Source organism: Microtus pennsylvanicus, chromosome 1, assembly GCF_037038515.1.
Source record: "Microtus pennsylvanicus isolate mMicPen1 chromosome 1, mMicPen1.hap1, whole genome shotgun sequence".
Classification (NCBI taxonomy): Eukaryota; Metazoa; Chordata; class Mammalia; order Rodentia; family Cricetidae; genus Microtus; species Microtus pennsylvanicus.
In genome coordinates this window covers 100,042,529-100,066,517 of record NC_134579.1, presented here as the reverse complement: position 1 = coordinate 100,066,517, position 23,989 = coordinate 100,042,529, and the positions used below count along the sequence as shown (strand labels likewise).

At 52.9% G+C, this 23,989-nt stretch overlaps 2 protein-coding genes across 5 annotated transcripts; both read right to left on the bottom strand.

The window, feature by feature from the left end:
- Positions 1-782: 782 nt before the first annotated feature.
- Trip6 (thyroid hormone receptor interactor 6) lies at positions 783-6,630 on the bottom strand. Its single transcript, XM_075976325.1, has 9 exons — positions 6,128-6,630; positions 5,749-5,876; positions 5,510-5,635; positions 4,857-5,240; positions 4,278-4,371; positions 4,025-4,194; positions 2,974-3,152; positions 2,653-2,773; positions 783-2,537 (listed from the first exon to the last, which is right to left on the bottom strand). Exons 1-9 carry the CDS (start codon positions 6,234-6,236, stop codon positions 2,406-2,408), a joined length of 1,443 nt encoding a protein of 480 aa, XP_075832440.1. The 5' UTR covers positions 6,237-6,630; the 3' UTR covers positions 783-2,405.
- An 89-nt stretch (positions 6,631-6,719) lies between these two features.
- On the bottom strand, positions 6,720-23,613 carry Slc12a9 (solute carrier family 12 member 9). Of its 4 annotated transcripts, none has more exons than XM_075976120.1 (14): positions 23,371-23,613; positions 22,516-22,738; positions 22,179-22,313; positions 21,196-21,327; positions 18,165-18,473; positions 17,254-17,361; positions 17,016-17,127; positions 15,134-15,291; positions 14,927-15,009; positions 13,926-14,050; positions 13,580-13,772; positions 13,255-13,429; positions 12,349-12,495; positions 6,720-7,980 (listed from the first exon to the last, which is right to left on the bottom strand). In XM_075976120.1, exons 2-14 carry the CDS (start codon positions 22,694-22,696, stop codon positions 7,094-7,096), a joined length of 2,745 nt encoding a protein of 914 aa, XP_075832235.1. In that variant the 5' UTR covers positions 22,697-22,738; positions 23,371-23,613; the 3' UTR covers positions 6,720-7,093. The 4 variants fall into 4 exon arrangements, with proteins under 4 accessions (XP_075832235.1, XP_075832253.1, XP_075832225.1 ...); XM_075976138.1 differs by having other exon boundaries at positions 22,163-22,313; positions 23,477-23,613; XM_075976110.1 differs by having other exon boundaries at positions 23,477-23,610.
- Between the last annotated feature and the right edge of the window lie 376 nt (positions 23,614-23,989).

Genomic DNA, 23,989 nt, shown 5'->3' with positions numbered 1-23,989 from the left:
AATCCACGGTATGTGCTACCTGCAAAACGCTCTCTTCCTGCTTTTCCTGGACAGAGGCGCCTAATCCTCGTGCAAACCGTGCAAATCTCAGTTTTAGTGCCCAATACTTTAATGGAGAAGCTGTACGTAGCAGTCAAAACAACCGCCAGGATCTAATAGCTCCCAGTTTAAACGCGTAATTCCCCAAGATAACACTAAGCCCGTCTCAGTAAATAGAATGCCAAACTAAAAAATGGGACAGCCTTGCTCCCAGCAAGAAAACCTCAGCATGTAAAAAGATGTCTTTACAATAAGGGGCATTTTAAAATTTAATACAGTCATATTGGCACAGGCCTGTAATCCCAGCTACTCAAATTGAAGCAAGAGAATCACAAATTCAAAGACTGCAGAACGCTGGGCGGTGGTGGCACACGCCTTTAATCCCAGCACTCGGGAGGCAGATCTCTGGGAGTTCGAGGCCAGCCTGGTCTACAAGAGCTAGTTCCAGGGCAGGAACCAAAAGCTATGGAGAAACCATGTCTCGAAAAACCAAAAAAAAAAAAAAAAAAGACTGCAGAATGAGTTCAAAGCCAGGCTGAACAATTTAATGAAACTCTGTCACAAAAACATTTTCTGCCGGGCGGTGGCGGCACACGCCTTTAATCCCAGCACTTGAGGGGCAGCGGCAGGCGGATCTCATTGAGTTCAAAGCCAGCCTGGTGTACAAGAGCTACAGGACAGGTTCCAAAACTACAGAGAAACCCTGCCTCAAAAAAAGAAGAAAGAAAGAAAGAAAGAAAGAAAGAAAGAAAGAAAGAAAGAAAGAAAGAAAGAAAGAAAGAAAGAAAGAGAGAGGAAAGAAAGGAAAAAGAAATGAAAAACATTTACAAAAGGGTCTGGAAAAGGGTTCAGTGATTCAGAGAACTTCCTAATCTTGCAGAGAACCAGTTTCATTATGTCTGGTGGCTCACGGGTAAACTCCAGTTCCGGGGTATCTGAGAGCTCTCCTGGACTACAAGGGCACTATGCTCAAATGCCCATATACCCACACATAGGTACACACACACAATTTTTTTCCCCTTCTGTTTAGCCCTGGCTGTCCTGGAACTCACTCTGTAGGCTGGCTTAGAACTCAGAGATCCGCCTGCCTCTGCCTCCCGAGTGCTGGGATTAAAGACGTGCGCCACCATGCCTAGCTTATCCACACATAGTTTAAGATAAGGGAAGCAGTGGCCGTTGATGGCTCGAGTTAGAATGCTTGCCTACCATATGAAAGAACCTGGGTTTAGGAAGTAAGAAACCAAACAAGGAGAGAGGGAGGCTGGGGGTACAGTTTCGTGGTAGGGCATTTGCTTAGCATGTATGTCTCCCAGACCCATCCCCAGCACCCTCCCCAAAAAAGCAGCCAGACACAGTGGTACATTCCTATAATCTCAGCATTTGAGAAGTGAAGACAAAAGGATCCAGAGTTCAAGAACAGCCTCGGCTATCTCAGCTGTGTATCAAATTCAAGGGTAGCCTGGGATACATCAGAACTGGTCCTTAATAAAAAGCACTTCATGTGGTTTAACTATGTCATGACATCACAGTTAAATGCGCTGAGAAGGTCAGCGTCACAGGACCTGCTATACTGACTCCCTTTGAAAAACAGCAAAGAAAACTGAAATCAGCTAGCTTGTCAAGTGCGCCGGCTCCTTCCAGGGCAAGATCAAGATGAGGAAAAAGGCCTATTTCTATATTAAAGGTGTGTGCCACCAAGCCAGGCACTGGGGTTCCTGCATTAGAACCGTGGCTGGTGGGCCCTGACCTGCAACATGGCTTGCCAAGTCTGCTGTCAGAAGACTGAAGGAACTGAAAGAGCAGTAGCAATGGAACCATTTGAGGAATCCACAGCCTACAATAAATGGGCTAATTAACGATGTAATGACAACGGAAGCATAGGATAGCAGGATAGCAACCAGGCGTGGTGGCACACACCTTTAATCCCAGCACTTAGGAAGCAGAGGCAGTCAGAAAGATCGCCATTAATTCGAGGCCAGCATGGTCTAGAAAGAGAGTTCCGGGACAGCCAGGACTGTTACACAGAGAAACACTATCTCAAAAAAAAAAAAAAAAACACATAAATAAAGTGTAAGATAGCATTTGTTTTAGACATGATCTCACTACGGAGTCCTCACTGGCATGGACCTTACTATGTAGACCAGGCTGGCCCCGAACTCCCAAGTGCTGGAATCTGAGGCTTACACAGCCCTCCTCCCTTAAGATCCCAATGAAACAGCAGACTCACGAGTCCTTTTAAACCCTTCAGGGGTTATCATTTCACAAAGAGGGGAAGAGGCAATAGCATTTGGTAACAAACAGTAAAGGTGGGTGTCAGGGGAGGTGACGGACGGGGCTGAGATCGCAGCAGGCACTTCCAGGAAGAGTCAACAGTCAGTGGTGACAGTGGCCGAGAGCTCTTGGATGCGCCACGCACTGCAAGCCTTGCACAAGATGTGCCCGTCCAGCGGGTAGCAGCCTTGACACTCACCCTCAGAGGACAGCAGCAGCCCACACTCCTGTAGGGAGAAACAATACCTTCCCATTAGCCCGAGAGCGCTGTGTCTCCCCTTAGTGCTCTCCCGTAGCATCCCGGGCTCTGCAAAGCCCTGTTCTCATCCAGGGACCCCTCACCTCACACTTGTAACAGCCAATGTGGAAACTTCGGTCCAGAGCAACGATTCTCACCGTCTCCTCCTGACCTGGTTCTGGCATGATGGCCCCACCACACACCGAGCACCGTGGGGCAAATTTCCTGAGGTGGAAGGGAACCATAGGGGCTTTCAGGTCCCTCCCTCCCCACGGGAGGCTTACAATGGAGCCGAGCGAAAGTGGAAAGGGGAGGGAAATGAGAAGGATTGGGAAAGAAAGGGATGTCAAAGAAAGAGAGGACCAGAAGTCACAAAGGAACATGAAGCGACAGGACAGGTCAAACATTCCGAGTCAAGGCAAGACCTGTGGAAATCCTCAATGCAGTGGATCTGGCTGGTGGCGTCCACGGTGAAAGGGATGCCATCGAGGCCACGGTGACACACCACACAGGTGAAGCAACCAGGGTGGTAAGCCTTCCCCATAGCCCTCAGGATTCTGTCCAGGATGGGTTCAGAGCACGTGGAACACTTCTCCAGGGTGGCCTAATAGGAAAGAGGAAGGAAGGTCGGACAGAAGCAGCGACAGCCAGGGAGGCTCGCTGGCCACCCACCCATCTGCTGTGCACAGCTCCCGCACAGGATTCAGTGGGAGATGACCGTGCATTTTTCAGTTCTTATCCCAGCACTGTGGCTTCCAGACAAGGAATTAAGCCTCCACACACTTCCTTCTCCAGTAGGCTGAGTCACCAGTAATGGCTGCCTCTGAGGAACGCTGTCAGACTTTCACAAATGACCTCAACCCTAAAATGCCTTCCAGCTGGGTATGGGGACTGGCGCACATCTGTTTTCCTAGCTCTCGGGAGGCTGAGGCAGGAGGACCATGACTTCAGGGCCAGCCTGGGCTACACAGTGACAGGAAGGAAGGAAGGAAGAAAAGAAGGAAGGAAGGAAGGAAGGAAGGAAGGAAGGAAGGAAGGAAGGAAGGCCTCTCAATTGAAACGAGCAGCTGCTCTTCCCACCCCCTTCAACTGGTATCCACATTTAACTCCTTCCTTGCTCTGGGGGCTGAAGCTCAGTTGGTAAAGTGTTTGCTTAGCATGCCTGAAGCTCTGGATTCCATTTCCAGCACCCCCTAAAACACCTGGTGGCACATGTCTGGAATCCCCAAACCCCACGGATAGAGGCAAGAAATTCTTCCTTAGCTATATACGTAAGAGTTTCAGGCCAGCCTGGGATACACGACATATTATCCCAAAGCAATAAACTAGCAACCAAAGAAACAAAACCCAAAATACTCTTTTGGTTGATGGGCCAACTGATCTTTAGAAACATGTGTCCCATCTTTCTTAGACGGGAGCCTGCCTGCCCATCGTGACGCCTTAGTTCAGCCCCCTCTCCCCAGCCCAACCACTCACCACGTAGCAGCTCTCACAGTAAGCCCTCCTCTCTACAGCGTAGAAATGCTGGCCCCGGAGCTGGGCCCGACAGGTAGAACACACAAAACAACCAATATGGAAGACACGGTCCAGGGCCACAACCCCAGCTCCATCGCCAACCACATCTTCGCCACAGCCACCGCAGCGACCTGAGGATGGAGAGCCATGAGATCAGTCTGCACAGCTCCACCGTCCCCACCCTCTTCCCACCCTGCCCACCAGGCCAGCTCACCAAAGTACTCCCCACTGGGCGGGTGGCTCATGTCATGCACTAACTTCTTCGTCAGTCTCTCCAGCTCCTCTTCCGGAGGTTGGCTTAAGGGGACCTACAGTGAGAATCAGGGCATTGCGGGGCGGCCTACAGTCTCTGATAATCATAACTTATCCGTAAGATCAGGAACCCTGAAATCTCATCTGAGAACATCTCTCAGAAGCTGCTGGGGGCGGTGGGGAGCCCTAGCCCCTTCCCTTTGGCCGTCTTGACCCTTAACCTGAGTATTGTAAAACCAAGAACGATGTATTCATTTATTTATCTCTGCGCAGTGTCTCATACAGCCTAGGCTGGCCTGGAACTCCTTACGTAGCCAAAGATGACCTTAATGTACTGATCCTCCCGCCTCTACCTCCATCACGCCTGGTTTATGTGGTGCTGTGGATGGAACCTTGGGGGCTCCTGCATACTAAGCAAGCACTCTACCAACTGAACCATATCCCCAGCCCTAAAACCAGCATCCTAAGCAACCCCCAACCTCCAAGCCGCCCAATCAATGACCACAAACCACAGTGCCCCCTGACCCCAATCCCGGCTTACCTGGGACCCATGCCCGCCTCCTCTTCCTCCTCCTGCAGGGCCATGTATCCCAGCAGCTTCCTCCTTAACCCCTGGTCCTGGCTCACGGTGACCCCTATAGCCAGACCCCCAGACTTCACCACGGCCTGGCAAAGGAAAGTGGGGGCCCGGAAGAGGCCCAGAGGCCTGAGAGGCTCCCCGCCTAGGCAGTCCACAGCCTCTCACAGGTTGAGCCACCTTCACTTGCACAGGGAAAGCAGGGCCAGCCGGAGTGCTGGCGGTAGCATAGGAGGCTGGGGTAGGTCCACCATAAGGGGATGCTGGGAGCATAGGGTTTGGACCCGCACCTCCACTGGGCTTCAGGGAGCCTGCACGGTAAGCATGGGGTGGAGGGGCCTCAAAAGCCTGGGAAGACAAGCAATGCAGAAACAGTGAGTAAGGCCAGATTCACCATCCATGCAAACGGGAGCCCCGGGGAAGCAATGACTTTTGACAAGTTCCCAGGAACAAGGCCTGACAAGAAGGAAGCTCAGGCTTCCTGGGCTTCCTGGAGCCAGGCGTCCATTAGTTGCGAGGAGGGTAGGTGGGGAGTGGAAAGGGTGATTTGAGGAGAGAATCCACAAAAGGGAACTGGTTGGGGACGGGGAAGTAGAAAGAGGACACAGGACACAGACCTGTCGGTCTGGTCGCCGAGGAGGATGGCTGCGACCTCCGTCCAGATCCGCCAACATGCTGGTGAGAGAATCGATCTCAGCATCCAGGCTTCCAGGGCGGATGACGCCCCTGTCTGGCGGGAGCCCCTGGAGACAGAGCCAAAGCAGGGAGAACAAATATAGACCACAACCCCTGGTCTTCTCTCACCTTCATCCCGAGAAAGAGACCCACACACCCTACCCTCACCTCCAAGTCTCACCTGCAGGCGCTGGGGTGCTCCGTGGGATCCCACCCAGGAAGGCCCCCGATCGTCGGGTACCCCCGGAGGCTGGTAACATTGTTCAGGTGGAAGGGGGCAAAAATTGACCCTGGGGTGGGGCTGGAGTGCTGTAAGAGAGAACAGACGTGGGAATGGAGACGGGGTACCTCCTGAAGGCTGCCCTTTTCGGGGCGCCTCTCCTTCACGTACCTGGGGCGTCTGGGAATGGATAGGAGTCAGAGAAGGTTGCACAAGGGTGGGGCCTCTGGCTTGGGGAAGAGACAGCAGGAAGCAGTCGGGCAGGGAAGAAAAGGAGAAGAAGAGTGGCCGGCCAGTGGCTCTTCCGCCACTCCCGGGTATCAAAGAGAGGAACACTTACTTGCTCCGTGGGCCGGTGGCGGCCCCAGGGCGCCTCGGGGAAGCGCTCTTCCCTGAGGGACTCTGGAGGGCTCTGGCTGCTTCGGGGGAAGCCAGGTGGGTCCCGACATGGTCTGGAATGGTTACTCCACTCCAGACAGAGGTCAGGGCCCCCACAAGCCCGGAACCCGGAGCCTTGAGCCCCTTTCCTCCCCTTCCGTCCCCCGCCCCGTTTGGGACTCCCGCAAAGAAACTTTTTCTGGCTTTTTTTTCCCCTTCCTCCCCAATTTTGGGGACAACCACGCCCCCTGACGTCACCGCATTCCTGGGGGAGGGTCACGTGGTCCCCTTAAACCCTAATCTGCAATCCCTCCTCTCTCTGGCCCCCTCCTGTTAAGAAAGAACCGCCCTCCTCCGGAGCCAAGCCACAGGGTGGGCTGCAAGCTGCTCAGGGAGGCTGCGGCCCAGCAACTCTCTGTGATCCCTGCCCCGGTTCTGCACGTGGCAGCCTCTTGGCCGGGACTCCAAAGGCTTCTGGTCTCCACCCCCTTCCAGATCTCTGCCTTCCCACCCGCCCCCTCTCACCTACCCACCAGCAGGACTCCACCAGCACGTAGTGTTTTGGTCTTTTATTAATGATCAGTAGTTAGAAAAATAAGACAAAACACAAACATCACCACCCAAGGAAGTCAGGAGAGGGAGGCGGTGCGTCTGTGGCCAGGATGGGGACACTGAGGTAGCCTAGAGTCACAGAAGAGACCAGCCCCTCTGGTCAAGGCACCAATGAAGGAAGCGGAGGCAGGCCAGGGCCAGGGCCGCAGTGTCGTCCCATGTACAATGAGGACGGCCACCCGAATTAGTGTACTATGCCCCCCCCCCATCCAAAGAAGGCCGTGGTCCCTCTAAAACATCATCCGGAGGGCAGGGTCCATAAGGGGTCCATTGTTGAGAATGGGCCTGGGCCCTCTCTACCCTGTATAAACAGGCATCAGAGATCAGTACAGGTGACCGGAGTGACACCATGAACCAGAAGGGTGGGGCCTAGGTCACGGCTCAGGATTTCCAGCAGCGCCAGGTATCTGGGGTAGCGGGCAGGATCGGCCGGCGGTCGAGGCAGGTACAGGAAGGTAAGGGCTGTAGTGGGTCCCTCCGCCCCATCCCTTCCTTCTGGCCCCCCAGGGCCTCCTCCCGTGCCTCGCCCCTGCTGGGCACGCACCAGACCGTTAGCACTACAAGCCAGAGCCTCAGCCTCTTCATCTCCTCGACCACCATTCACGAAGTCCCCTTCCTCCTCCTCAGACTCCCCAGTCTCGGCCCCTTCACCCCACACCACCTCTTGCACCTCTGCCCGGATCCTGAGTTGACTCAACAGAGCCCGCAGCCTTCCCTCCGCTGCCCCAGGAGCCTCTCTAGGCCCCAAGCACAAGAAGATCCGGAGCCGGGCACTGTGCCATGCAGGCACCATGCTTAAGATGGTAGCCATCTGCAACAGGAAAAGGCCACAGACGTCCACGTAGCCGGGCCCACCCCGGGGCCGCAGCAGGTTCAAGGGCCACACGTCCACATGATGGAGCTGAGCGCTGCTACTGGACCCCCGGCTTAGCCGCTCTGGGGGCAAAGCCCCACAAGCCCGGGCAAGAACCACATTCTTGTTCATCTTGAGAGCATCTGCCACCGTGGCCACGTAGTCCTGGGGACTGAGAGCCCTGGGGCTCCCTGGAGCCCGAGGTGGAGGGAACAGCGTGCTCAGGGCAGGCGACCCGCCCTCTCTGGCGCCCTCTGCAGGCTCGGAGAAGGCTGGGTCTGTTAGAAAGTGGTCCTGGGGTGGGGTGTCATCATAGAAGCCGAGCACCAACGTGTTGGGCTTCATGCCGCCTAGGGGCAAAAAAAGGAAGGCAGGAAGGAACAGAAATCAGGCTGAGGGTTGAGTTGACACCACATAAAATGCGCCCACTCACACTTAGGTCAGCCATGAGGTATGGCATCTTATTTGGCTGGGGCCCCCTTACAGCAACATTATACGCCCGTTTGCACAACGATTTGGCATTCTTAAACACGTTCACATGCATTTGTTTGACTATCTCTAGGAATAATCTCCTCCACTTTAAATATGTAAATTTCACATTAGGATTTTTTTTCCTCTGTGGGGGGAGTGGTACTGGAGAGTGAACCTGGTGTTTCACCCACACAATCAACCACTGAGCTATGCTCCCAGTCCCAGTTCCAAGTGTTGGGATTATAGGTGTTCGTCACCACTATCCTGTGAAGTTCATGGAGGGCTGGGATGGACCGTGGGGCTTCCTCACGCATGCTAGGTAAATGCTCCACCACTGAGCTACACAGCCCTAGCTCTGGGTTCTTTTAGGGTTAGGGTTGGTTGTTAACCACCACAGGCTTTAAACCAGCACATCCTTTTCACACTAGGAGAGGCCATTTCATCCAGGCGTGATGGCTCCAGTCTGTAACCCGAGCAACTGGGAAACTGAGGCAGGGAGATTACTACAAGTTTGATGCCAGTCTGGGCTACACATTTCAGGCAGCGCAGGCTACAGAGCAAAAGCCTGTCTCAACCAGAAAACAAACAAACTGACAAAAACCCAGAGATTTGCCAGGGGTTGGTGGCACTTGCCTTTAATATCAGTACTGGAGAGGCAGAGGCAGGTGGATCTCTGTGAGTTCGAGGCCAGCCTGCTCTACACTGTGAGCTCCAGTTTAGCCAGGGCTGTTTCACAGAGAAAGCCTGTCACAAAAAAACAAAAACCAAAGCAAAACAAAAACTCAGAGATTGAAATTGAACTCTACTGAGGAAATGAGACTTCTGTAGCCCAGGCTGGCTTTGAACTTGCAACCCTCCTTGCCTCAGCCTCCATGGTAGCAGAGGTTACTGCCTGCATCACCAGGCCTGAGTAAAATAAAATCAGCCTGACCGATCAAGTTCATGACATCCCAGATCCCTCCAGGGAAGGATGGGAGTGAGCTGGGCTCTGCAGCTTCCTCCTGCAGCAAAGTTCTAAGGACAGAGGTCTACAGCCTGGTACCCAAGAGGAGACAGAGCATCTGGTGTTGTCAGAGGCCAGATCCTGGAGAAGGCGCTCACCTCATCTGAACCTAGCGGCAACGCTGTGAGATAAGACTGTTTATTCTCTCCTTTACAGATAAGGAAGGACCTCAGGCCCCACGCCAATGAAGTCACTGGCCTAAAGGCTCTGGCCTGAAAGGGCCTGGGTGCAAGGTAAAAATGTCTGTTCACGCTAGAGGCGGTTCCCTGACCTACCTAACTCAGCTTGGACCAACCTCAGTGACCGAAATCTCTTTTCCCCAAAGTCCCAAGGGTGCAGCAGGAAAAACATGGGCCGCTCAAATTCCTGACCATAGTTGTTGGAGTTTGTTTTGTTTTAGTTTTTTCGTTGTTTTGGTTTGGTTTTGGTATTTCAAGACAGGGTTTCTTTGTGTAACAGCTTTGGCTGTCCTAGAACTAGCTTTGTAGACCAGGCTGGCTTCGAATTCACAGAGAATTCAAATTCACACTGGGGCCTGGTATGCAGTCAGCTCTCTGCTAACCTCCTGTGGGTACTCGGCTGTCAGGCTGGTGCTGCAAACACTGTATCAACTGAGCCATCTTACCAGGTCTCCCCACCCAACACCTCCAAATGGTTTCTCTGTGTAGCCCTGACTGTGCTGGAACTCACTCTGTAGACCAGGCTGGCATTGAACTCACAGAGATCTAACTACCTGTTCCCAAGTGCTGGGATTAAAGCCGTGCACCACCACCGCTGGGCTTTCTACCCTATTTTTTAAGACAGGGTCTTACAGAATCTAAAGCTCACTGCCTGGGCCACACCAGCTCCCCCCTCCCCCCATGGACTATACTCCAGTCTCCACCTTCCCAGTGCTGGAATTCAATGGGCACCTGTGCCTGGCCTTTACATGGTACTAGGATCCAAACTCGGGTCCTTTGCTTTGCACAGCCATAGCTATACCAGCTATGAGACATCTAGGATAGCTCCCTGGCCCCTTTCTTTCTTTCTTATTTATTTATTTATTTATTATGTATTGTGTCTGTGTATATGCCTGCAGGCCAGAAGAGGGCACCAGACACCATTACGGATGGTTGTGAGCCACCATGTTGTTGCTGGGAATTGAACTCAGGACCTTTGGAAGAGCAGGCAATGCTCTTAACCTCTGAGCCATCTCTCCAGCCCTCCCTGACCCCTTTCTTTTGGCAGCATCTTCCTCAGGGTCACTGTCACTAGTACAGTAACCCTTCCAGAGAAGAAGAGCAAAGGCCCTCAAGCACTCCAGGGGTAAATGGTACTCAGTGGATCCCCGAGCCTGCTAGCAGGAGGGAACAGCTGGGCATGACCCAGCAAGCCAAACTGATCACCCACCACCCAGAGGTGCTACCAAACCCTGCTTAGCACCAAGCCCTGCGAAGTTCAATATTGTTGACCTTTAGCCTGCCTGACTGCAGCTGAAGAAGGAGATGTTTGCTCAGATGACAGACACTGGGATGGAGGTGACTGAGCATGGAGGTGCCTGGGGTACAAGGCTGCAGGCCTTACAATATGAGTCCCAGAGCTGGAGCTACGTGGTGGCGCAGGCCTGTAATCCTAGGTGTGTAGGAGATTGAGGCAAGAGGATCTCAAATTTGAGGTTCTCCTGAACAACTTAGTGAGACTGTGTCTCAAAAAAAAAAAAATGGTGAGATGTAGCTTAATTGTAAAGTATCACTAGAATCCCCCAGTGAGGGGCTGGGGTGTGGCTCAGTGGTAGAGCACCTGCCTAGAATCCCCCAGTGAGGGGCTGGGGTGTGGCTCAGTGGTAGAGCCCCTGCCTAGAATCCCCCAGTAAGGGCCTAGGGACATGGTTTAGCGGTAGAGCGCTTGCCTAACTTAAGCAAAGCTCTAGCTTCAAACCATGTGTGTGAGTGTGTGTGTGTGTGTGTGTGTGTGTGGACAGGAAGAGTCATAGAGCCGGCAACGCTCTATTTTATCTGAAAGCACCACTCCCATATACCCTCAAGTATCCTTGGTAACCTAGGGACCACGTTCTCCTCCTTCCTGCCACCTTGATTGCCTGTTTGTTGGTGTAGGGTCTGGCTGTAAAACGCAGTCTGTCTAGAACTCCTGCCTCAGACTCCCAAGTGCTAGGACAACAGGCATGAACCATCACCCCGGCTTCCCGACTACAGAGTCTTTGCAGGCCAGGCTCAGTTAGCATCTCACCACGAAACCTTTGCTGACCATAGCAGTATTCAGGGCTCTCCCCATCTCTGAATTCCGGTGGTTAACGAGCATCTGCTTATCTGCAGTAGCATCTCCCCAGCCTCACTGGGTCTCAGACACTAAACAAGATTTAGCCCAGTTAGTATTTGGACAAAAGAAGTTCCGTTTTAATGGGGCCTTCTAAAGTCTCAAAACAATTTTCCCACTCTCCTTGGAAAAATACTCCCCAGAGCCCAAATACTCTCTACTTGTTGCCTCAGAAAAAAGAAAGAGCTAAGAATGGTTCTCCGTTTAGGGAGTTCTGTCTGGCATGCACAAATCCCTGAGTTCCATCCCCAGCACCCCCTAGAGGGGGCACAGTGCTGCAGGCCTGTGATCCTCAGCTACAGAGGGAATCCTGAGCTCCACTGGACCCGTCTTTGGAAAAAAACAAAACAAAACATGGCCAGCAAGACGGATCAGCGGTGCATTGGGTGTCTGTGGCCAACCTTGATGACCTGTGTTCAGTCTGTAGCATTCAGATGACAAATGAAGAGAACTGACTCCTGGAGGCTGTCTCCTGACCTCCACACATGCACTGCAGCATGCTTGCACATGTATGTGTCTGCGCATGCACGCACACACTCACAAAAACGATTAAGTATAATTTTGGTTTGTTTTCATGACAGGGTTTCTCTGTGTAGCCCTGGCTGTCCTAGAACTCATTCTGTAGACCAGGCTGGCCTCAAACTCAGAGATCTGCCTGCCTCTGCCCCCAGAGTGCTGAGATTAAAAGCATGCACCACCATTGCCCGGCTAAATGTAATTTTTTTTTTTTTAAAGCCAGCCGCCAGCATCATGCCCTGTCTACGCCACATCTCCAATCAGACATTGTGGCCAGTGTTATCTCTGGCTCCTGTCTTATCTGCTCTGTGTGGCGAGTCCCTTTGGCAGCCACAATCTAGCTGATTCCCTGAAGGAAGGGGCAGAGATGGAAAGGGGCCGCTGACGCGGCTGAAGACAGAGAAGAGCAGCTCACCAAGGCCAGAGATCCGTAGTAGATGCTGAGCCCCCTGGCGCACAGAGGGCGACAGCGTGAGATCCACAAAGGCTTTCACTTGGGCACGGTCCACCAGGCTCAGCCATGCGCCATACTGTGGCTGTACAGGGTCTGACGGTAGGGAGTCTGCAGAGAAAGCAAGGAGAGAAGGCGGTGAAGGTACAGTGACACACACCTGACCCCAGTGCTCAGGGAACGGAGGCAGGAGGATGACAGATTCAGGACCAGCTGGCCTGTGTAGAGAGAACCTACCTCACACACAAAAACAAAAACAAAAACAAAGGACTGGCAATCTAGCTCATTAGCATGTGCACAGTGCTGGGCTCAGTCCTCAGCAGTTCAAAAGCAGGGGAGAGACAGAGAGAGAGGAGAGACAGGATGGGGGAGCAGCTATTGGCCAAGGTCATTTACTCTTTACTAGAGCCCCAGCTCTAGTAAAGTATTTCAATGGTAGAGCACCTGCTTAGAATCCCCCAGTGAGGGGCTGAGGTGTGGCTCAGTGGTAGAGCCCCTGCCTAGAATCCCCCAGTGAGGGGCTGGGGTGTGGCTCAGTGGTAGAGCCCCTGCCTAGAATCCCCCAGTGAGGAGCTGGGGTGTGGCTCAGTGGTAGAGCACCTGCCTAGAATCCCCCAGTGAGGGGCTGAGGTGTGGCTCAGTGGTAGAGCCCCTGCCTAGAATCCCCCAGTGAGGGGCTGGGGTGTGGCTCAGTGGTAGAGCACCTGCCTAGAATCCCCCAGTGAGGGGCTGGGGATGTAGTTCAGCAACACCTGAGTTGTTTAAATCATTTACTCTTTCCTAGAGCGCAAAGCCTATGTGAATCTGAACAGAAACATGGGGCATCTGACACAGAAGAAAGGAAGGACAAGGGTGAGAACAGTCACTCACCAAGGTCTCCCAGAGTGACATGGCCCAGCACATAGAGTCCCCCCTTTTTCAGCTGGTTGGCTAGTCGTAGCAGAGGCAGGGCACCCCGAGGGTTTCCCACCAGAAGCAGCAGCTGGGGCCTCCAGAACTTCACGTGCTCCTTGCGGACGTCCAGGCGGAGCAGGTACTTGCGCACCTGGGAAGCAGGAAGAGGTGGGAGGGGGACGGGAAGAGCTCTGCTCAGCAGCTGCCGCTGAGCTCTTCTCAGATAGTAACCCAAGCCCTCAGGGGTGGGAGCAGGAAGCGGCCCAAGACTACCTCCCACCCTTCCTCAGGGCTCCCCAACCTGGTGGAAAAGCAAGGCTTGGCTGACATAGCCCCAACTGCTGGGTCCTCCTCGTGCGGTGAGAAGAGCAGAAAGCAGGCCCATGAGAAGTAGAGACCCACCAGCGGCCCCAGGACTGATGAGGAACATCATCAGGAGGCAGGAGGCCACCCCAAGCAGGCAGGTGTGCCAGGAGAACAGGCTGAAGGTGGGGCTGGGATGGGCAGACAGAGGGAAGGAAGAACGCTCAGGGCTGGCCCTGAACACCTACCTGTCCCTTGCTCTAGTCCCCCATCCTCCCCCTTGAGGCTCCCTCCTTCCTGTTCCTCCTTTCTTTTTGGTTCTCCCAGGCATCGATGTTTCTCACCGGAAGTTGGGGGCTGAAGCCCACTCCAGACTCAGGCAAGACAGGTCCACCGCGGCATAGGCCACCAAGTAGAAGACGGTGACCACGGCAGCCAATGTGTTCAGCTTCCCAGCCAGCAGGACCAGCTGGGAACAGACCAAGAGGTGAGCGTTAATCAAAAGTGCCAATTCCAAGGACCGGCCAGATGGCTCAGTGGATAAAGATGTTTGCTGCTGAGTCTAACAGCCTGAATCAATCCCTGGAATTCACATTCTCGAGAATCGATTCTCCGGAGCTGTCTTCAGACCTCCACACATAGGTGTGCACATATACACACTCAAGTCTGAGCAACCATTGCAGACATGTATGAGTTCTAGACCATTCTGGAGTGCGTCTCTCCAGGACAGCCAGGGCTACATATTGAGATTGTCTCAATATAAATAACAATAAATGCCAGCATAACCCAAAGAGTGCCAGTATGTGTCTGTGTGTGTACGTGTATGTGCGAGCGCGTGTGTGTACATGTGTGTGTCTGTGTGTGCATGTGTGTGCATGCACGTGTACATGTGTCTGTGTGTGCGTGCGTGTGCATGTGTGTCTCTGTGTGTGCATGTGCGTGCGCGTGTGTGCATGTGCACATGTACATGTGTGTGTGCGTGTGTGTGCATGCGTGTGTACATGTGTGTGTTTCTGTGTGTGTGTGTGCATACATTCATGCATGTTTGTCTGTGTTTTGGTTTTATGCTCTAACTGACTAGCCTGGCCACACACTTGTTGCAATCCTTGTACCTACTGAGTGTATGCCTTGATCACCCACTTTATTTTTAGGCTGGGTCTTATCATGCCGCTCAGGCTGGCTTCAGTTTCAATCCACTCCCCTACCCCCAAATTCAGACTACAGGTTTGCAACACTAGCTAGCCTATGTCCTTATTTTCATTTATACCTCTGATCTAGACCTAAGATGGGTTCTTAGTCTGCTAGCTAGACAGTGAAGGTCAGGGCAGCTGAAAGGAAAACTTACCTGCACCAGGCCCCAGGAATACAGGACAGCACCCCAGGGGTTGCCCCCTCCAGAAACCACCTTGGCCGGTGCCAAGATGACTCCTGTTAAAAAAAAACAAAAAAAAAACAGAATCATACCAGACACATGAGTCTGGGCCTAGAGGGGCCAAAGACAGACCCAGGAGGGCAAGCCCAGAGCAGCACGCAGACCCAGAGGGCACCACACCGAAGAGGTCATCCTGGGCCAGGGCATGCAGGATTCGGGAGGCACCGATGAGAGAACTCATGGAGGCCGAGAGTGCCGTGGCGTAGATGCCGATCAGCACAAGTGGGGGCCACAGGCTGATGCCACGGAAGAACCCGTAGTCTTCCTGAAGCAGGGTCCTAGCAGGAAGAAAAGGAAGAGGTAGGGGTCGTCAGCGAGCCATCATAAGGTCCTCATGAGAAAGGGTACTTCTGACGCTGTGTTTCTAGAGCTGTGTCTCAGAGGGGGCCTTGTGATGCTAGCACTCAGGACGAAGAGTCAGGAGGATCTGGAGTTCAAGACCAGCCTCAGCTATATAGAAGGAGTTTGAGGCCAGCCTGGGTTATCTGATACCCTGCCTCAAAAACACACAAAAGAAGTTAGGTCCTAGAGCCTGGCAGGATGACTTACACCTGTAATCCCAGAATTTGGGAGGCTGAGGCTGGAGGATTGCCATGAGTGTAAAACCATAGGATAAAACCCTGTGAAAGAACTAGTTTAGCCGGGTGGTGGTGGCGCACGCCTTTAATCCCAGCACTCAGGAGGCAGAGGCAGGCGGATCTCTGTGAGTTCGAGGCCAGCCTGGTCTACAAGAGCTAGTTCCAGGGCAGGAACCAAAAGCTACGGAGAAACCCTGTCTCGAAAATCCAAAAAAAAAAAAAAAAAAAAAGAAAGAATTAGTTTAGGCCAGGAAAGATGGTGCACATCTGCGGGAGGGATGAGAGAATCTCTGGTTCAAGGCCAGCCTTGGACGAGCTAAAAGGGCTGAAAGATAGCTTAGCAGTTAGGAGAACTTCCTGGTAACTATGAGGACCCAAGTTTGGATCCTAGCACCCATGTAACGAGCCAAGCATAGTTGTAGCCCCACAGGAGACAAGGTTCTCTGGGTTCAGTGAGAGACCCTGCCTCAAAATAAAGAGAAGCCAGATGAGAGGGGGGTGGGAGGAACAGGACCACCACTATACTATCAATGGCAGCACTGGGGTGGCAGAGGCAGGCGGATCTCTGTGAGTTTGAGGCCAGCCTGGTCTACAGAGCGAATTCCAGGACTGCCAAGTCTACAAAGTGAGAGACCCTGCCTCAAAAAAGAGTAAGAATGCACTAGAGGATACCTGATGCCTCCCTTTAGCCTTGGAGAGGAATGTACACATATTACACACACACACTTTTTAAAAATTTAATACAAAATCGGGTGGTGGTGGCCTTTAACCCCAGCACTTGAGAGGCAAGGGCAGGCGGATCTCTGTGAGTTCAAGGCCAGCCTGGTCTACAGAGTGAGTTCTAGGACAGTCAAGGCTACACAGGGAAACCCTGTCTCGAAAAATAAGAATTTGATACAAAATAAATTCCTCCTCAGTGAATATAGCCCTGACATCTAGACAATTCTGACCTATACCCCAGAGGTGCCCAGATGTGTTCATGGCATATCTCTGATCTCCCTGGAGCTCGTCATTCCCAACAGTACACAACCAAGAGGCAAAACATTTATACAAATACAAATGACTAGAAAAGCGACTAGGGCATACTTGTGCATGCCTGTAGCCACACTGCTCCGGAAGAACCGTGGGAAGACTGCGTGTTCAAGGCCAGCCTGGGCAACATAATAACCTACTCTATCACCCCAAAAAGAAAACACAAACAAAAAACCGTCCGTTACTAGAAAGGACCTGCGTTCCCCACCCCACCCCATCCCCCTACCCCCGTTGCCTCTGCTACTCCAAAGTGCTTACAATTCAAGCAGTTGCATCGCAGCTGCTGGTGACAGGCTGATTATAGCCGTCACCATGGGTGGCACCATCTCTCTCCCAGTGGGAGACAGTATCTCAGCCTCAGTGAGAGTCTGCTGCCTCCCTCCACCATGTACCTGTCACAGGTGAAGCTGGAGAGGAAGAAGAGCAGGATGTAGATGAAGAAGGTGTAGGCGACGGCAATGATTGTGCCCAGTGGAATGGCCCGGCTGGGGTCCTTCAGCTCCCCTGGAGGGACAGGAGCAGAGAGAGAGAGAGAGAGAGAGGCCAGCCTTTTTATCACACCTATCTCGCTCACGGTGGCAACCTTAACCCCCCACACCCACACACCCACCACCAAGAGCAGACTCTCACCTGACATGTTGGCCCCAGCCATGATGCCGGTGCAGCCATTGAAGAGGACAGCGAAGACACTGGCAAAAGTCATCATGGCGCCCGTGGTGTAGTCCTCAGCATAACCAGCTGACAGAGAAGAGTATGTCAGCATCCCTCTCGGTGGTCCAGACATCTCTGCCCTGCCATCCCTCCCCTCCACAGCCCTGACTTCTGCCCAAGCTGTGCGGGGGTCACGCGTCGCCTCCTCCCCATTTTCCTCTGTACTTTCTCATGGGTCTCCTGGGTCTCTTCCTCCATCCCAACTCCTATCTGAATTCACCCGCCCAGCTCACAGTACCTGCAGGGCTTGCTCTTGCCTTCCCCAGCCCCAAATCAAGGTCAGGTTCCCCCTTCTCTGCTTAAACCACGCTTAGCCTGTTCCTCCCTGCTTCTCAGGCTGGCCTCAAATCCACTGTGCAGCCGAGGATGAAGAACGAGCTTCTGTTCCTCTTGCCTCTACTCCCTGAGTGCTGGGATCACAGCGTGGACCACCGCGAGACGAGTGGCTGACGTGGTACTGGGCGGAGAACCTGGTGCTTTGTGCAAGCAAGGCACATGCTCTACCAACTGAGCTACATCCACAGCTTTTCCTGGGATCTTTGTCTTTAAGGCTTATTTGTATGTTTTATTATAAGTATGGGGGAGGGGTTGTGCCATGTGTGTGCAGGTGCCCACAGGGGCCACAGAAAGTGTCAGTACCCCTTGAAGCTGGTGCTGTGAACTGCCTGACCTGGGTGCTGGGCACTCCTAACCACGGAAACATCTCCCCAGCCACACCTCCAGGGATCCCAAGGCCCACCCATCACTCAAGCCACCCCCACACTCCCCCCACACCCCCACACTCCCCCCCACACCCCCACACACCCCCGGCACTGGCGTGTTCATCTCACCGCCCAAGTTGTCCTTTAGGGTGCTGCCATTGAACCCAGTGAAGTGGCCATACCGGGGTGGTACAGAGGAACCGTTGGTGCCCGGTCGGGGCGCTAACTGGATGTCCCGGGGTCCCACCGCCACAAAGCTGATCAGCACGGAGGCCAGGGAGCCAGAAACCAACAGGAATGTCAGAAAGGAGGCCCGGGCGTAGAGTCCAGCTCCCAGTGTGCACACGCCACCCACAAGGCCAAGCAGCAGAGAGCCGTAGAGCAGATTCCAGCCATAACCCTGGGGTAGAACCCGGATCCCACTGGAGCCTGTGACATCTGGAAAAAAGCAGGATTGAGATAAAAGACCAGACCCCCAAGGAGACACCCAGCCCTAACTAATAACCCCCTCCACCCATCTGCTACTAGAGACCTCATTTATCCTGTATCCCTTTCAGGGTAACTCCGGCATCTTTGCTCTCCCCCTGTGGGTACCAATCTTGCTATGGAAATTTCTAGAACATTAGAACATTCTGTCTGACTAGAACCAGGCATGTCCAATCTTCTGACTTTGCAACATGACACTGTCATTAGCAAATCCTTCTCAAGAACCTCCTCTCCTCACAATTTTTTTTTAATCTCATAAAGGGACAAACAAAGATGGCCAGGCGGTGATGGTGCACACCTTTAACCCCAGCACTCAGGAGGCAGAGGCAGTAGGATCTCTGTGAGTGAGAGGCTAGCCTGGTCTACAAGAGTTAGTTCCAGGACAGGTCACAAAGCTATAGAGAAACCCTGTCTCTAAAAACAAAACAAAGACAAAGATAGTTCAGGAAGTAAACAAACCCACTGCCAAGTCAGACAAACTGAGCTCACTCCCCTAGAACCCGCATGGTAGAAGAAAAAGTTCCTACAAGTTGTCTTCTGACCTCCAGCAGAAGGCCATATGGCATTGCCTGCTACACACACACACAGAGAGAGAGAGAGAGAGAGAGAGAGAGAGAGGGAGGGAGGGAGGGAGGGAGGGAGGGAGGGAGAGAGAGAGAGAGAGAGAGAGAGAGAGAGAGATCTGTAGCTCAGTTGGCAGTGTTTGCTTAGCATACATAAAGGCCTGGGTTTCATTCCCAGCCCCACACAAAACGAGGCATGGCGGCACATGCCTATAACTATTGGGGAGGTGGATGCAGGAGAGTCTGGAGATCAAGGTTATCTCCAGGACAGTCTGGGATACATGAGGCTTTTTATTTTTAAAAAAAAATTAATAAGGGCTGGAAAGATGGCTCTGCGGTTAAGAGCATTGCCTGCTCTTCCAAAGGTCCTGAGTTCAATTCCCAGCAACCACATGGTGGCTCACAACCATCTGAAATGAGATCTGATGCCCTCTTCTGGCTGCAGGCAGACACACAGACAGAATATTGTATACATAATAAATAAATAAATAAATTTAAAAAAAATAATAAATAAAAGAAGGTGGGAGACGGCTCAGTTGGTAAAGTGCCTGCCATGTGTGACGGCTGTTCTTGGTTGTCAACCTGACTACATCCGGATTTGACTAAAACCCGAATGACTGGGCACACCTGTGAGGAATTTTTTTTATAAATTAAATTATTAGGAGGAAGAACCCACTTCTAATCTTTGAGGTGGGAAGGTAAACCTTTAATCTGGACCACACCTTCTGCTGGCAGCCTATAAAAGGACCAGGAAGAAGGGCGCTCTCTGTGTCTCTGTCTGCTTGTTCTCACCCTTGCTAGCAAGTCCACTCCTTCCCTGGCATTGGAGCCTGCTTCTTTGGGATTCTGGCTTATACAGAAAACCAGTAGAGACATCCAGCCTACAGACTGAACAACTACTGGATTTTGGACCTTCCATTCATAGATAGCTATTGTTGGATTAGCAGAACCACAGCCTGTAAATCAGTATAATAAATCCCCAGATAGAGAGATTATATACTCTAGACCCTGGCAAATACAGATTTGGGTACCAGAAGTGGTTCTAAAGCATCCCAGTAAGCAGCACTCCTCCAAGGCCACTCCATCAGCTCCTGCCCAGGTTCCTGCCCTGTTTGAGTTCCTGTCCCGACTTCATTCAGTGACAGACCACAGTGTGGAAGCGGAAAAGTCAAAGTGTAACCCTTTCCATCCCAAGCTGCTCTGGTCACAGTGTTTCATCACAGCAATGGTAACCCTAGCTAAGACGCCGTGCAAGCGTGAAAACCTGAATTTGGATCCCTAACACTCATGCAAATGCCAGGCTCAATGGCAAGTATCTGTCAGTTACTTCAGCAGTGCTGGTTGGGCAAAGCCGGGCAGGGCCTTGGAGCTAACTGGCTAGGTGGTGCAGTCAACGGAGCATGCCTGGTGTTTTGGAGATATTTCTTGCTTTTCCTTAATAAATCTAACTTCACTGTGCACAAAAAATAAGACAGGCAAGATGGCTCAGTGGGTAAACAATGTTGCTAAGCAAGGCTGGGGGCCTGAGTTTGGTCCCCTGAAATAGCACAGAGGTGGAAGGAGAGAACCAGCTCCACAAAGTTGTCTGTGACCTCCACGCTCAAACCATAGTAGGTGTGTGTCCTCCTGACATACACACAACAATAAAACAATTAATGAATACTCGAACCAGGTAAAGAGCAGTAGAGGAAGACAGAGAACATTGACCTTCGGCCTCCACATTGGCATGCTCATGTAGGCTCACCCACACATACACATTTACACATCACACATGTATACCCCATACTCGCCACTCCCCCCCAAAAAAAAGAAAAGAAAAAGACATGCATATCTAAAAAGAATCTAATGTTGTACGTAAGCTTAAAATTTTGTGTTGGGAGCATTTATAGCTATCCTTGGCCACATGCGGCCAGAGGGCTGCAGGCTGGACATGCCTGGAGATGGTGAGTGCCCTAGGGACCGAGATGAGTACTCGGTTGCCTACAGGTGCTGCAGAAGGCAGGCCACACAAAGAGAAGACTCAGTGTGTGCATCTTGGGAAACATGACTCCGTAATTCCAGACCCTGGAAAACTCAGCATCCCCCCAGACCAGGACAGGGAGAGTACAGACCAGCCCCGAAGACATCCAGCACAGACTCCACCAGTCCCAGCAGGGACACAGCACAGCCGCAGACGTTAGCCAGGTAGAACATGAGGCCAATGCTGCCGCCAACCTCGGGCCCCAGGGTCCTGCTGATCATGACTAAAAGTGGAAGCAGGGGGTTGAGCGTTAAGGGAAAAGAAACCGAAATGGAGGAAGGGGTCATAAGTTGATCCTCTCAGCTTCACCCGCAGGTTTCCTGCTCAGTTCTCAGCAACCCTGTACCCATGTCTTGTATCTTTGAGTAAATGGCAAGAATACACAATCTTCTCCATTTTCCTACTCCTGCTAGGCAAGTTCTCTCCCCTGAGCTATTTACCCTGTTCTCTTTTTACCCGTTATTTTGTCTTGTTTTTTGAGACAGGGTCTCAAGTAGCCCAATCTGACTTCCAGTTCACATTGTAGCCTAGAATAACCTCAAACTCCTCGTCCTCCTGCCTCCTTCTCCCCAGTGCTAGGATTAGGGGCATGGTGATGCATCCCCACTCTTTTTACTTTGAGGCAAGGTCTCCATTAGTGGCCCGGGCTGGCCTTAAATTAGCTCTGCAACCCAGGATGGTCAAGAACTTTTAATCCTCCTGCTCCCATCTCCCAGGTATGCAGGGTGACAGGCCTGCATTTCCACACCCGGGATCCACTTCCTTCCTTGGCTGTAGAATGACTATTAATGGTTTTTGCTGTTGTTGTTAGAGAGGAGCAGGACTGGGGATCAAACCCTGGACCTCAGGCATGCCAGGCAGGCACTCTACCACTGAGCCACAGCCTCCGCTAACTGATAAGATTGTCAGGAGACCAGACAGTGCAGATTGCCTTCATCATCTCATCCTGTGTTCACCATTCATAAACATGTGGCCTGTTTTCAGGGAGGAGATACTGGTCCCTCCCCCTCCACACACACACACACCTGGGAAGACAGAACAACCCAGACCCAATTCACCTAAGTGGGAGGATACAGTAGGCTCCACCCCCTCTCACAGCACCATTGGTGGCAATGGCACAGACTGAGAGGACCGTGAGTGCCAGAATGATGTAGGCGACCAGGAGCATGGCCAAGGCCTGTAGCAGCCCAGCGTGGCCCACCACAAAGCCTGAAGAGGGGGAGAAAAGCAGGTCACAGGTCACATGGGAAAGTTACAGCCTCTTCCCCTACCCCGTCTCACTGGGTAGTAGAGTCCCACAGCAGAGCCACACACCAGACCACGGGAGGTCTTTCCCTTCTGTCCTCCCTCCATCTGTCCACATCAACTAGGGACCGTCCCTAGCCCGAGCCTGGCCTGTCCCCAGACTCACCAATCCTCAGGAACACAACGATACTAAACATGGACAGGACGGTGGGCACCACCACACCCAGGAAGGTGGAGAGCTTTCGTGCTGATGCCACTCCAGATCCTCCGGCTCCATTGGGAGGGAAAGCAGCCCCCTCTTCGCCCAGAAGCCTGTAGGCCAGCAGAGGGGAGCTCTCGCTGGCCATAGCTGAGCATAGGCAGAGGAAGCCACAAAAGAGCCAGGTGACCTGTAAAAGAGGTTTGGGGGGCTGGAAAGCAATTTCCACAAAACGGTTTCCTCCCAAACAAAACCCTGATCAAACACTCAGAGCTTCCTCAAAAGAAGAGTTGCAGTTGCAAAGGACACACACCCACACAGGGTAAAGAAACTCAAAAGTGTCCCAGCAACTTCCCCTATACTCTCCGACCCCGGGGTATAAGTAATCAGAGCCCCTTTCAGCTCTTAGCTCTATGCCCCTAAAACTAGAGGTAGCAGATCTGCAAAAGGAACACCGATTTCTCCCTGTCACACCGGGTCTCTTCTTAACTGGCAACAAGAGAGGAAGGAGATCTCCCCAAGGGGAAGTTAGCGACAAGCTGTAAGCACCAACTCCGGAGTCCTAAGCTGCACCCCTCAAGTACACCCCCCCCCCCCGTACAGCATCTCACACATAGGCAATAAGAAACTTTCAAAGCTCCACCCTCCATCAACCTTGTCTCTCAACTCATTTCAATCGTAACCAGATTTTTCTAATCCCTACGAGAGCCACCCCCCCACAAACTCTATCAGTCCAAATAGAGCCACCGATTGTCCAAACACGCACGCAGGCCACTGGCATCTCGCCACACGGGGTCCCCAGGGTCCTCCTCCCCCACCCACCCGTTCTTGTCCACTTGCTCCAGTAACTGGATGCCTAGGGGCCAGAGACCTGGCTGCGGCCGGCCAAGCGCACCCTGCAGCTGGATGCGGCAGGGCGCTCACTCACCACCCTACGGACGCAGCTGCTCCGGAGTGATCCCCGCGCGCCTGGGGGGCTCAGATACGCGCGGAGGAGGGGGCGAGGGGCCCGGAAAAGGCAAACGGGCTACCGGGATGTCAGGCCCGGAGCCTGCCCTCCCCAGTAAGGCGTCCCATTGGTCCCGGATCAAGCCCCGCCCCAAAGGCGTGGCCCACGCACAAGCCCCGCCTGCACTCTGCCAAGCTGCTTGTGCCAGACAAACTGCTCCACGTGCATCCCGGGTGTCATCTGCATGGTAGTGGGTGACGATCCCAAGAGTCCCCCGTTACCACGATGCTAACGGATGCCCGAGGAGCGGATCCGACTCCACTCCGAGCTCCGAGGACCGTGTGGCGGCGACTGGGGAAAAGTGGCCTGGAGTGGGCGGAACCGCGGCACCTGACTCAGGTGTGCGGCGGGGAACTGCGAGCGACGTCGGTCGGCGCCTTCCGGAGTCGTACCAGTCCAGTCTCTCCAGAGACCTAGAATGTCCTCGGGGTT